Here is a 14,619-nt window from a genome sequence, read left to right as displayed (position 1 = left end):
CATTAAACCCTAAAGCCCAAAGAAAACAGTATCTAAAACCTAAAAAATAATATATCTAAAATCCAAAAAGATAATTATCTAAGGAACAAAAGATAATATTCGGTTTTATTCTCATTTAATTCCAAATCAAAAGTAACAATGACTTATTCAATTAGCATTTATAACAATAAATGAGATCATCATTATATAAGTCATTTAATTTGAAATAGCATAATTTGTGATTATAATTAATATATATATTGCTCACAAATAAGTTAGGAAATCAAACAATATTATGTTATTACATTAGATTCACTTTTAATTTATCAACTTCGGTTCAACTTCTAATTTTACCGACTTTTATTTTGACACTCTAGATTATTATTATTATAAAGTTTTTAAAATGAGAACTCTTTCGAATCTTAAATTATATAAAATTCACAATACATACTCAAAATGAAAATTTTCATTTGAGATTTGAAAAGATCTCTAAATTTTTAATTTGTTAAAAAATAATCCTCAAATTTTTACTCAATGAATCACGTTAATCTTCGAATGTTTTCCAATAAGAACAATCTGATGTTGCATGTTAATGTGGTCAGTTAATACCGCATATATACCACAACATAATTATTTGGCCACTTGTAATGAATAAGTTAACACCTATCTAGTGAATTAGTTATGTTGCAATCATAGCAGGCAATAAGTAAAGACATTACTATATTTAATATGTAATCCTAAAATATAACATAATAATATAGAAAAGTATAGATAAACAATAAAAATATTAAATAATATAAACAATGGATATATCGGATGTTCAATTTACTAGGTGTGCGGATGGTTATTCTAATTGTTAATCGAAAAAATATTTTTCGATTAAGGTCAAGTAGTTCGAAGTGATGAAGAAATCGGAGAGTTCAAGTGGTTTTCAAAAAGATACACGCGCAAGCGTAGGCTGGAGGTAATCGACGCGGATTCGATTGTACTTACTTTATTCCGAATAATCAAATCGAACAAGGTTTTCGAGATAAGTAATCGAACAAGATGTTCGAATAAGAAGATCGAGCGCTTATGGCAGTGGAGAAGTTAGAGGCTTTCATCACGCGAGGAAATCATGGGAAATGTGTACAGCCAAAAGGCAGGAACGGTTATCAAGGGGTATGCATTCAAGACTGTAATTTTGTAATTAATTGTCAGTTACCAAAAGTAGATTATAAATACTAAGAAGTTTTAGGGAATAAAGGTTGGAACTTTAATTCAGAAAAACACTCAAGCACACTCACATCTCGGATAATTCCTGAGTCTGCAATCGAGTAACTTTTCTGTAGGGTTCCTTCCATGTTTTCATTCTTGCAATTTATCTTCTTGTAAACTTTAGTTTTCAACCAAGTTTATCTTTCAAGTATCCTTTATCTTCATTGTCAAACTTACATTTCTGCATTTTATATTTTCATGTCAAAGCCCTTTGACCCAGTCGAAGGCACTTTACTGCTTTCTTTCAATTTCAACGCAAACCTTTCCGTTTCCTGCACATTTTCTTTTCGAAAACAATACTTTTCCGTTTCTTTTCGAAAACTTTACTTTTCCGTTTCTTTTACTGATTTATGAATTTTATTTTATCTTTATCCCCAATATCTGTCTAATCGAAGATACTTTGATACACTTTTAGAAAACGGGTACCTGCAAAGAGGAGTAGGTTTCGCTCTTAGACCATTAGATATCGAACCACCATCGATTTGCTAAAAATCGACAAAACAAATTGGCACCGGTGGGACAGTTTTAAAATTGAAGTGTGTCAAAAGTTTTTGTATCATTTGGTGTATGCGATTAAGGAGTGGAAAAATCATTTACATGGCTGATGAAGTGTCAAATGTGAATGGTGGTTCCTCCACCAATGATAGTTTACCAGTAATTGTGCAACAAGCGGACGTGACTTCACGTTCGGAAGGTGTAACTGGAAGTGAAAGCATAGCGGTTACTACCGCGCAAACTGGAAGTGTTGGACGTAATATTCATCCACGTGGTACCTTGTCACCATTCCAGCCTCCATTAACCGCTGGTTGGCCTCCTTATGGTCTTCCTCCTGGTTACACCTCACCAGTGGGTAATTTTGTTCCTCCGGTCCGATTCGTGAGTGTAAATGGAGGGAATAACTCTCAAAACCCACAACAACATTCCGAGTATTCTTGTGATTATAATATGGGCTCTACTTCGAATGCTGCAAATTCGATGGCAGTATATCGACAACAAGTAGAGGAAAGTCATCATGACTTAGTCAATTTATTGACTCAACAGATGACCACAATTCTGAATCCAACGATGGCTGATCACGAATCAAAATTCGAACGTCTTGCTAGACAAGTCGAACGGATTGCTCGAATCGTAGATTATGAAAAAGGTGAAAGGCATAATGCCAGGGGAAATAATGAAGGATTCGAAAATATATTTCAAAATAAAAATAATGTTTTTAATCAAGAAAATCCTCATGTAGTTCCTCGGGATCAAAATGCTGATGACCTTCTAGCCAGGTTACGTGCTAATCATGGCGGTGAACGTTATCAAGTCACCAGAATTGTGGAAGAAGTTCTTCATCGAGTTGGTCTGAATGTTAGTTTTATGAATCGACCCCACTTTGTGTCTGCTTTTCCCCAAGTTGTTCAAATGGCTGAAGTGTTAAGAGGGGTGAAAAATCCAAAGATAATCACAAAGTTTGTTGGGGAAGTTGGAGAGTTAACTACTGAACATGTTGCTCGATATTTGGTTGAGATTGGAAACTTAGCTAATGATGAAAATTTGAAAATGAAGTTTTTTCCTTCTTCGTTAATGAAGAATGCATTTACTTGGTTTTCGAATCTTAGACCAAATTTAATAACGACATGGAATCAGTTAGAAACTGCTTTTCTGGGCTTCACGAAGCTCTTCAATCACCATCTGGCTTGCAGCCCTTTTTCGGAGTTCTTCTAGTGTCTTTGGTTTGGTTACCGCAATCGTCTCTCGGAACTTGCCAGGTCTGAGGCCGGCTTTAAGGGCGTGCAAGTGGACTGCCGGATCTAAGTCTTGGATCTCCATGGTTGCCTCAGCAAACCGAGTCATGTAGTCCTTTAGGCTCTCGTGTTGTCATTGCTTGATAGTAGTTAGATAGTCTGATCTGTGCACATATATTCTTGATGCGGCAAAGTAATCGATGAAAGATCTCGCCAGCTCCTCAAAAGATGAAATTGAACCTGCAGACAACTTGGAAAACTAGAGTAATGCAGCACCATCAAGATAAGTAGGAAAAGCTCGACAAAGCACATGTTCATTGTTAGCGCCGTTAAAAAACATCATAGATTGGAATTTCTTAATGTGAGCGCGGAGATCGCTGAACCCCTTGTATGGCTCAAGGGCAGTGGGTAGCACGAAATTTTTCGGCATCTGAAAGTTGGTGATCTCCTCGGAGAAAGGGTTGTCTAAGGTCGGCTTTTCCTTCAGCGGGCTGATGTTCAGGGGATCTGTATTGCCCTAGGCTGAGCTTTTGGAGCTTCCATCCTCATGTTTTCCATTGTTATGTGCGGACAGTTCGGCTATCCTCCGCACCTCTGCCTGAAGCTCAACGATTTGAGCTAGGAGCTCCGCTTGCGTGGGTTGCGGAATTCCATTATCGGCCATGCTTGAGGATCGGAAATCCTGCAAAAAAGAGTAAGAAGCTAGGCAAAGAAAATAGTGGGGTTAGATAAATTCCGGGCCCCACGGTGGGCGCCAAATAATTCGTCCGTGTGGAGGTGGCCAAACTATAGCGATTCCGAGCAATGTATCGTTGAAGAGAGAGAGCTATACATCGGCCTGGACTGAACACCGCGACGAGAATTCCTGCAAAAGATACTCGACACTCAAGTCAACAAGAAGTCTTAATGAATATGCTAAGCTAATATAAAACTAAAAGTAGAACCTGATCCTTAGCCGAGATTATGTGCTCGGCTTTGTAGATGAGATTTTGCCCGTTGTGTGGATAGTTCCAAGATTTTGGGTTGGTTATCGAGTTCAGTTTGAGGCGAGCAGATTTTGCTGACCACATCTCGTTTGTTAAGTTGTTGGGTCCGATCTTATAGTTTCTACGCCAAGCTTTTTGGTGACCGAGATATAAGTTACGTATCATATTCCAAATCTAACAAGAAAAAAGCAGTATGTCAACTTAATATAGAGAGAGGGAAGATATGCAAAATGAAGATAATTTTCAAAGAAATATACATCTGTGCTTCACAAGCATGGCATATATTTGAAAATGTGTCAGGTAAATAAAAGGGTAAATTAAAGTCATAGAAATGGAGGACTTGTCATAATAAAGGTAGTGCAATGTCACAACGTGAACCATAATGTGCAGTTGCTCTCAACCACTTGTTTCCGCTAGCTAGGTCCCACTCTACCTCAGCTCCTTTCAAAAATGTTATATAAATTACTCATTTTGAAAACTACACCAAAATAGGAGAGATGTGCAGTTATAGTTCGTTAAATGTCAATTTATGTTAAGCATACATAAGCAAATGATCGATCTTCACGTAAGAACAAAGTTGATAAAACATTTGTGTGGGTTTAAAACAAAATGAATGAAACAAACGCATGTGAGATGCATGTGCAGAATGAATGAACCTGCCAGTCCAAGCAAATTAGCTAATTTAACAGAGCATTCTGTTTCTGAGTTACTTGGATTTCATCATTAGAAAAGTGTGTTACTCTTGTTTGAATGGTGTAAACATATTGCATTATTAGAAACTTGTGCTTTCATTATTCATTCATAAATAATCATTATTAATCACGTATAGCTTAATTCAACGGCAATGATGTTTCCATGTCTTTTCTCTCTCTAACATCAATGTGTTATTACACAATTAAGGCAATCCGAAATTGTGGTTTGCGACGCTGGGGGAGGACCAAATTCAGTTTGCCAACTCTTTCAACCTCATCATTTATTCTATAATTCACTAAACTCCAACTAATTCAGTTATTATTGTTAGGAAATTTCATTTGCATAGTCTATTTTGTGGACTAGATACATATATATAAATAAGTGTATAATCATTTTAACTATTTTATATTTTATACCAGATTGGGCCTTAATGAAAATAAAATCAATACTATTCTATTTTTCACGCTTTTCTATTATTTGAAGAAATAACAATATCAGAACTCTCATATATTTAATATCTCAAACTTGCAGAAAAAGAAGTGAAACTCAGCCTTGTTTGTGGAGAACTAAAATACAAAAAGTCCAAAACATGTAGCCTATTATTGCCTATAAAGACTAATAAAATAGTAAAAATGTAGCTTTCATTAGGAAAGTTTTGTACCTATTAATCTGGGGAAAATTTGCAGCACTGCAATGAAGTATAATTAGAAGTTGCAGCTATTGCCTACCACACTAAACATATATGCTTTCAATTTATTTAATGTATTTTGGAAGCAATAACTGCCCTGGCAATTGGTTGATTTGGTTCCCACATGAAAGCTTTGATGCAATCACCAAACCAACCAGAAAGAGATGTGACCATATAATGTCAACATCTAAGAGAACACAAAATGGATTCCCAATAGTGCTTTGATACAAACTATTCTCCAACCTATACATAATGATGAACTGTATGCTGCTTAAGCTATTTAAGCATTGGTAATCAATCAGGTTCCTATAATTTAAATCCCTTTACATTTTTCAGTTCATAGATCTGTGTTTATTAGTAGACACCCCCTTTGGTTTTGACTCAAAATATTTGTATTTTCTGGGAGAACAGAAACAGTACACCTTATATAATGATAATTAACAAAGAAAATGTCTCCAATCCAAAATTTGTTTGAACTACTCTTGTAATTTCAAGGTGCAAGAAGGGCAATATAGTCATAAAGAATAATATAATATATCTTGTATTATCTACCATGCTTTGGCAAATCTTCTTATGATAATACAGTTCCAAAACGACTTTAAGAGCCTAAGCTTATTTTCCCAAAGCATTTCTTTGTATTAATGGAAGCAGAGACAGTGTTGAAGCTCTTTGATTCTTGCTGGTTTGGGATTCAAGACATGAAGGAACAAGAACCTTGTTCAGCAAGTTCTCATGAAAATACAAATCATCAAACCAAAGAAGGAATATCAGAATCAGAAGAACCGATGCTTTTGCGCAGCCAAACCATTCATACAAGGTCTATGAGCGACCAATTGGACAATAGGACATGCTCCATGCATGATGATTCTAGTTCACCCGAGTTTGACATGTTGCCATCAAAGCTTCAAACCATTCTTTCAGGAAAAGATATCACAGACACAGAGCAAGGTGAAAGGCAAGCACAGGTGCAAGTGCAACTTGAAGGGTTGCCTAAGAAAAACAACAACAACAACAAAAGCAGAGGAAGGAAGAAGAAGAGAAGGGGAAGCAAGAGTTTATCAGACCTTGAATTTGAGGAGCTTAAAGGGTTTATGGATCTTGGCTTTGTTTTCTCAGAGGAAGACAAAGATTCAAGCTTGGCTTCAATCCTTCCTGGTTTGCAAAGGTTAGGGAAGAAGAGTGTCAAGAATGAGGAAGATGAGGAAGATGGTGATGATGATGATGATGAAGAAGATGAGGAGAATTTTGATAAGGCTGCAGTTCCAAGACCTTACCTTTCAGAAGCATGGAAGGTACATAAGAAAAAGAAAGAGAACCCTTTGAAGAATTGGAAGGTTCCTGCTTTGAACAATGAAAATGACATTAAAGATAGCATCAAGTTATGGGCTCACACTGTTGCTTCCACTGTCAGATGATGATGAATAAACTTCATGGTTCAACTTCAAGTATTTTCTGTCTCACATATTTCAGATTATAACTTCGAAAATTTTGTCCAATATTTTGGCTAATAAAGCTTCCCTTTCTATTTCATTCACTTCCTACTTTCCACACTTCATAAACTTGGAAATATAGACAAAAGGACAGATCATGGTCATGGGGCCATTTCTGTAGGAATAGAACCAATGGCAGACCTGAATATTTGTACTGTTTGAAATTAGGATAACTTAAAAGGACTTCAGGCTAAAGCTCTGTTTACTTTTTGCTTCCTAATCTTATATCAGAAGTTAAATGCTTGTAAGTAGTAGTTTCTCTGTAACCAAAGAAATATGGACAAGGACAATTATTATGCAAAGCATTTGATTCGTACTCGGACAGTATACAAACTGTTTCAGATTATAACTATACGTTTTGTCCATTATTATCGTCTTATCGAGAAAACTACCAATAAAGGAAAAGATACCTTTCATTTTCATTGCCCAATATATCCCTGTTTAGCATCTCTAAATTTTCTTCCGGCTTTATTGATGTTTTATTTGAATGGAGTAACATGAAGGAATGTAAATATTTTACCTGCTCATGCTACTCCATGACTACTAAAATTCCAGAATCACCCATGTTCAATTGGTCTTTTTATTTTATATACAATCTATTAATATATGAATAACTGTTTTCCATTCAAGATGGTACACGACATCATACAACATTAGCTTATAATTTTCAATCAACATTAATATCAATATACAAATAGTCAAATACAAAGTACAAAAAACCAGAAGACATAAACTAAAGCCAAACTAGATGATTGGTAGTCAATAAAATTGAGTTAGTTACACCATTGATGTGCCGAGTGTTTATGTGAACCACCCACCTGAATATGTAGGCTCTCTTCTCTTGGCACTTTTCCTCATCATCTCAGCCCAACTGTCAATAACATTGGAGACCTCAAATTTGCCGGCAATTTTCAACTTTTTAGCTAACTCCTCAAGTATGCCAGGATTCCCAGCTTTAGAAAAATCAGCAGCAAACTTGTTATAATCAAGTTGAGGAGCTTTCATCCCATTCGCTATCATTTCCTCTATATATCTACATGCCTCGCCTGATCTTCCCTGTCTTATAAGGCCTCCGATGAATAGAGTGTAGGAATTATCATCAGGACAACACCCCATATGATGCATCTCATCCCATATGGCATGTCCCATTTCATAGTTCTTTGTCACAAAATAAGATTTCATTATCATGTTGTAAGTGTGAAGTGTAGGCATGATGCTACTTTGAATCATCATCTTGTATATTCGCATTGCATCATCCGGCATATGCTGGCTTGTCATCACTTTTATCAAAGCATTGTAGGTCTTCCCGTCAGGTGGACAACCTCTTTCCCTCATTGTCTTCAGTAGATCAGATATCAAATCCATTCTCCTCTGCCTCCCAAACCCAGTGATCAAACACGTGTAAAGTGCAGCGTCCGGTTGACACCCACGATCTATCATTTCATCGAAATACTCTTCAGCATCTCTCATCATTTTTTGCTTGCAAAAGTCCTGTATCATAATCGTATAGCTCCTAACATTGGGATATGGACCTTTGGCTTTCAGGATTTCAAATAACTTGATGGCATCTGATTTCTTCTTACACCTTAGCAATCCTTCAAGCATAATATTATGTGCAACAACATCTGGCTTAAATCCCTTATCAATCATCTCATTCCACACCCTCCCTGCTTCCAGCAAGTTTTTTACCCTGCACCAACCATTAAGAAGTACGGTGTAAGTTTGCAAATCATGCGTAAATCTACCCTTCAGTTTTTCAAAAACTGCTTGAGCTTCTTTACCAAGCTTCGCCCTGCCAAGGCTATCAAGCAAGAAATTAATTGCATCAGCATCCACTCTAAACTTGTACTTCTTCATCAGATCAAAGACCCCAACAGCTTTTTTCCTCTCCTTTGAGGCAGCAAAGGATTTGATAGCAATGGAGAAAGTCTCCATTGTCAAAAGACCCTTCTCCCCCATTTCCTCAAGCATTGCCACCATCGTCTCAAATTGTCTCGTCTTCCCAAGAATATGCATCATGGAGTTATAAGTTCTGGAATCATGGGCAAATCCAGGCCTTCCCCCGGCCCAACAAAAGAACCGAAATGCCGGCTTCCTTGCATGCTTGAACCGCTGCAGCACATCCATAACCAAATCATGTGACAACTGAACCCCACATTCATCAAGAACAGCCTCCATATTCCTATCCAATGCAAACAATTCATCAATCACCTTGCATACCCTATCAACCTCATCTGAGTGAGCACATGACTCAGCATTAACACCTCTACCATCATCATCATCTTCATCATTATCATCATCATTCTCAGTGCTAGATTCAACACCAGAAAAAGCATCACCATTACCAACAGTAGCAAAACCGATAGAATTATTGAAATACGGAAGCTTTAATAAGAAACTAAGATGGAAATTCAGCAGTTCTTTTTGTGGAGCAAGAAGTGAAGAGGGGTGTGGCAAAAGAAGTGGAATTTGAGAACAAGAATGATAGAGAGTGCAATTAAGAGGATAATGAAGCAAACGAGAAAAGGGCAGAGAGCTACCACAAGGAAAGCGCACTTGCTCTCTTCTTTGGCATCCAATTGGTCGTCCCTGATGGAAAGAGAGTAGCTTGGTGGCAGAGATGGCACGGAAGGGGCCATTGGGGTGCCCACGAAAGAATGAATTTAAAAATCGAAACTTTGAGCTGGTGGATGTTTTATTGCAAAGGGAGGTAGTCATTGAAGTGCCATTTACAGTGAAGAAAGCAAAATGAAGGAAGAGGAGTTGGGTGTGGAAGTAAAAGGTGGTAACTAGTAAAGTGTAGTGTGGCAATGAAGCAAGCGGCAGGTGAGGTAGCTCAAGTAAGGGACTGGCAGGGGAGGATTATCACTGGGATAACAACAAAGTTCAAGACAACATCAGCATTAGTAGCAGAAGCACAAGCATACAGAGAGGCGCTCATTCTTATTACAAATCTTCAGTTAAGGAAATGCATAATTGAAACAGATTGCTTACCACTGGTTCAAGCAATTAAAGCAAAACCACCATTGGCAGAAGCAGATGCAATCATCAGAGATATTCCCAAGTGCTGGATGAAGCTCCGGAAGTGGGAGCTACCTGGACTCCAAGAGATGCCAATATGTTAGCTCACCAATTGGCAGCAATGGCTGCGGGGAATGGTCTTCAGAGGCACTGGATTCTCAATCCACCAATTCAAGTCATGAGAACAATTTAGCAAGCACACAACATGCAGACACACATCAACTTGGTTTCAGTTTCAACCAAGATTGCAAAAACCAAACCGATTAATGAACCAGTGAAGTGACCGGTTCAATGGTTCAATTGGAGTTCAAAAGGTTTAATTAAATATAAAATAAAATTATTAAAAATTTAATATAAAATTTCAAATATTTAAATTCAATGATGTTTAAACTAACAAAATTTAAAATTTTACAATTTCACATAATAAATTGTTCATAATCTATCATTAAAAGTTCACAAACAACTTCAAATATCAAAATTTATAAACTAATTATCCATCTTTGATCACTTTATGGTTGTTCCATCTTCAACATACAGCCAAAAAAAAATTATCCATTGACAAAATTAACTCCAAACAAATTAACTCAGCAAAAAAAATTCAACAGAATCATTCCAATCAACCATTAACCGTTATTTCAGAGAATCAGCAACATTATTTTAGAAAATTTAACAAATTTTAACACTAACAGCAACAACATAATTTCAGAAAATCATCAACAACCATTATTACAGAAAATCAGCAACAACATTGTTTCAGAATATCAGCAACTCAGAATAACAAAATTATTTCAGAAAATTTAACAAAACACCATCAACCATCGTCCATCAAAATTTTTAAAAAAAAAAAGCAAAAATTAACAAAAACAGAAAAATCAGCAACTCAGAATCAGTAAAATTAACAAAATAAGCAAACATAAATTGAAGCAGCTTTGCTTACCGGCGGTGAGGGAGGAAGGGAAGTGAGCTCGGACAGAGAGAGGGGGATCGAAGGTAGAGCCTTGACGACGACGACGACAAAGACGACGAGTTCAGGGCTGACAACGACGACGGAGGAGACTGGCCTGAAGACGAGGACAGGGACGGCGACGCCAACAGCTCCGAGCTGACCTTCGAGAGGCGAGGACGGCCACCGTGGGCTGTCACCGCCGGCGGCGATAGCGGTGGGGGCTGGCACGCGTTCTGAAGTTTGAAGGTGGCTGCAGCTCAGCAGCTCTGATAGGGTTTAGGGTAGGGTTTCGTTTGTGAGAGGTTGTGTTTTCTGTTTGGATTTTTTTTAAATAGATCAAAATGGCGCCGTTTTAAGGGAAGGTAGCTTACCGGAAATCTTAAAAAACCGGCCTTGTGTGTGGGATTCAGGCCAGGGCTTGGCCCTTCTCAACGTGCTTCAGGGATGGTTTCCGACGACGACGGCGCCTGCATCAGCGATCTCGACGAAGAAGAGGAAAGGGAGATGGGTTAGCAATTAGCATAGGCGAGGGTTGAGTTCGTGGATCTGTCTTGGTGGGGCGGGTCTCAGGGTAGCTCGAGTCTTGGATGAATTTGGGTAATTGGAGTGTCTAGGCACTAGGCAGGTCTGATTATTCGGCGGGTGAGGCATCTGGTCCGACCCGAATCCAAAAAATTGTGATATATAAAGGTGTGTTTGTTTTTATTTTATTTTTAGTGTTTTTTATTTTTTTAATTTTATAAAAAAAAGTGAAAATAAGATGTGAAAATTAAAAAAAAAAACAAGATTTTATTATTTCACTTTTTTTTAGTTTTTTCTTCATAAAATTTAAAAAAACACAAAATAAAAACGCAAACTAAACGTATTCTAATATTTTCAATGGAGATGGCAATTGATTTCCATGGAACAGAATTTTTTCTCATTCTTTCTCTCCGTTGAGTAAAATGTCTCTTCTCCATGTTTCATTTTTGTCACTCTCTATCTATTTTTTTTTGGAAGAGTCAAATATATTATTAAGTTTTAAATTTATTTTTTTAAATTTAACTCAACCATAATAAAATTTTATACAATAGAACATTTTTCATTTATAAGTGCACACACAAAACATTTAGGTCAATTTTTTTAAATAATTATTATTTTGAAAGAATAATTGTGTTGTGTTTAAACCATTAATCATTTAAAAGTAGCATTATTTTAAATGGCTACAATTTATAATTAACATTACAAAAAAAATATTTTGAATACTGTCAGATTTATCTTGGATTCATCAAATAAATTTGCTGGTAATTAGTTTATCGTCGAATTTACTGTTGTTCTAGAGTTGACGGTATAAATGGTGTCAGAAACTGTTTACTGGCTAATTTTTTTTGTCCGACACTAATTAGCGGCGAATTTTCTGTCGGTATTTTTAATGAATTTGTCGAGACCGAGCTGATGACTACCATCAGATTAATCCAACGGTAAATTTGGCGCTATTTCATGTGTTTAGGCACCAAGTTACCGTCGGATTAATCAGACAGTAAATCCGACGATAGTATTTTTATATTTTTTTTGGCACAGTTAAGTTCGAATTAGAACTATTGTTAACAAAATTGTTAGCAAAAATCTAAAATTAATAGAAATTAATAAATTATTTTATTAAAAATAAATTGTCTGAATATAATAAAATATCACAGAAGTAGAATACAACGAAGTAGACAAAAAAAAACCTTAACCTTTACAGATCTCGATAATCGTCGTTGTCGTCGTCGTGGTTCCCCTACTGAGGCGGCGGTGTAGGTGCTAAGGTCGGAGCCCCACCAGCAGCATTGCCACTGGCTCCAACGCGCATCTACTGGTTGTACTACTCCATTTGCTCTCGCAACTGATCGAACTGCCCCATCTTTTTCGTCCGGTCTGAACTGATGGCAACGGCTCCTCCCACGCATGCAAGAATGTCGTTGTACCTTTGTTCAGACTTCTTCGCTTGCTGGTGAGGCTCCTGCATCAACTTTTGCACCTCTTCCCTCAAGTGACAACTTCCTGGGGATCGGCAGGGCTGGTGGCAGAGGTAGAGACAGAGGAAGCCGCCAATGTGGAGAAGCGGAGGCCACTAGCGAAGAACGACTCCAACCCGAAGAGGCAATTCTTGTGGGGTTCAAAGGCAGTCTGGCGCCAAACTCTATTAGGATCTAACACTGAGGTCTCAGAGTCGGCATCGTCATCCCCACTAGGCGGCTGAGATTGCTGGGTCGCAGCCTCTAACCTCTGCGTGTACTTCTCATGTGTCACACACGTCATGCTTAGGATAAAAGTTAAATAAATGACTTAAAACCAAATAAATTTGAAAATTAGAATTAATTTAAACTCACATAATAGGTTGCTGACCGCTCGTCAGCAAATCTCTCCTTGTTGGCCTTCAAAGTATGGGTATACTTGAAGGTTTTCGCCAGTATCACCTCACGGTCCAATGACTTAGACTACGAATTAATATATCAACCAATAAAATAAATGAACAAATTAAACAACTAATTCAAGTAACTAATAAAATAAATGATGACAAAAAACCTACTAGTCTGCTCTTGAAGGTCGCCAATCTATTCGTATACTTCGACAACCTGGGCGAAGCCCTGTTAGCGATGCTCGTCAAATGGCAATGCTTGAACCCTTCATCATTAGCAAAATAGGCCTCTAGTTCCTTCTTGATGGCTAGACGGATCCACGATGTTAGGTGGTCACGCCTCCAACGAACGTCGCTCATCATCTGCTGAAGTCGTTTGACTGTCCAGTAGTCGTATATCTTCTGGATCATGAGATTATGCTCTGCATCCCATACGAATTTTAATTGCACAAAGTGATTCACCATTACAAAAGTTAGTCGGAATAAGATACAATTAAATACAGTTAATTAATTCAACATTATTGGGCTATTACCACCCACTTCTGAAACCATCGATCTCTAGTCTCAGTTGGGATCTACGTGTAGGTCGGCCACGAGTGGTCTTACATCGACTTAATGATGTCGGTGATCTCCTGTGTGCAAGTGTTGGGGTTTGGTGCAAACTTGGTAGAGAAAAAAACATAACATTCAGAAACAGTAAAACATATAGAAACGCATACTAAATTTAAGATTAACAAACACATAGAAATGCATACTAAACTTAAGATTAACAAACACATAGAAACGCATAATAAACACATAGAAACGCATAATAAACTTAAAAAAAATTGTATATACTCACAATTACATGCCATTGGGTCAAATCTTTAGCCGAATAACGGGCAGTGGCGGAGGAGAATCCTGCTGGAGGGCACTGAAGGTATCATCCACTGCGGGCTCTGTCGTCGTTGGATCTACAGGGGAGGTGTAGCAGAAGGAGGCACGTAGTTCGGGTTTGGGACTATGATGAATTGCTAGTCCGCTTGATCCTCCTGTGACATCACAGGGATCGACATGGTAGTCAGGGTAGAGGGCGATGACTAAGCAGTCATTGGGGATTCGGTGGAAGCCTGTCCTCTACCACGACCACGTGACTTACTCAACCTACCTCCTCTACCTGTCGTCATATCTGCACAGTGAATATATTACTAACAGTAATCAGCATATATTATTATTAAAACAAATCAAACTTATCTCAATCCACAGCATCAATCAACACACAATTAAACAAATAATTCAAATTTCACTCAAAATCGTATAAAAAATTTGACTTAGTCTCCCATAAAATTCGAAGATGTACATATAAATGACCTTAATTAGTTTGATTATTTTCAATACTATTCTACCTTGCGTTTTGATAAAAGTTAATAAAAGGATAAAAATAAAATATTGTAGTTAATTTTCTATTGA

At 37.4% G+C, this 14,619-nt stretch overlaps 2 protein-coding genes across 4 annotated transcripts; one reads left to right on the top strand and one right to left on the bottom strand.

Moving 5' to 3' along the window:
• Positions 1–5,693: 5,693 nt before the first annotated feature.
• LOC107621831 (uncharacterized) lies at positions 5,694–7,175 on the top strand. Its single transcript, XM_016323820.3, has one exon. It carries the CDS (start codon positions 5,975–5,977, stop codon positions 6,746–6,748), a length of 774 nt encoding a protein of 257 aa, XP_016179306.1. The 5' UTR covers positions 5,694–5,974; the 3' UTR covers positions 6,749–7,175.
• Positions 7,176–7,440: 265 nt separating this feature from the next.
• Positions 7,441–11,437, bottom strand: LOC107620438 (pentatricopeptide repeat-containing protein At5g14820, mitochondrial). Of its 3 annotated transcripts, XM_088506857.1 has the most exons (4): positions 10,782–11,434; positions 9,818–9,994; positions 9,364–9,691; positions 7,441–9,134 (listed from the first exon to the last, which is right to left on the bottom strand). In XM_088506857.1, the coding sequence occupies exons 3-4, from the start codon at positions 9,396–9,398 to the stop codon at positions 7,625–7,627; spliced, it is 1,545 nt and encodes a 514-aa protein (XP_088362983.1). In that variant the 5' UTR covers positions 9,399–9,691; positions 9,818–9,994; positions 10,782–11,434; the 3' UTR covers positions 7,441–7,624. The 3 variants fall into 3 exon arrangements, with proteins under 3 accessions (XP_088362983.1, XP_088362977.1, XP_088362980.1); XM_088506851.1 differs by having other exon boundaries at positions 7,441–9,691; positions 10,782–11,437; XM_088506854.1 differs by having other exon boundaries at positions 7,441–9,691; positions 9,818–9,919; positions 10,782–11,437.
• Between the last annotated feature and the right edge of the window lie 3,182 nt (positions 11,438–14,619).

The sequence above is a fragment of the Arachis ipaensis genome, chromosome B10, assembly GCF_059453495.1.
Source record: "Arachis ipaensis isolate K30076 ecotype BB chromosome B10, ASM5945349v1, whole genome shotgun sequence".
In the NCBI taxonomy this organism is placed as follows: domain Eukaryota; kingdom Viridiplantae; phylum Streptophyta; class Magnoliopsida; order Fabales; family Fabaceae; genus Arachis; species Arachis ipaensis.
Note: the sequence above shows the minus strand (reverse complement) of the source record. Positions and strands in the feature narration are given on the sequence as shown.

Excerpts from the sequence above, each read along its gene's own strand:
- LOC107621831 (XM_016323820.3), top strand. The coding sequence starts at position 5,975 with ATGGAAGCAGAGACAGTGTTGAAGCTCTTTGATTCTTGCTGGTTTGGG.
- LOC107620438 (XM_088506851.1), bottom strand. The coding sequence starts at position 9,541 with ATGACTACCTCCCTTTGCAATAAAACATCCACCAGCTCAAAGTTTCGA.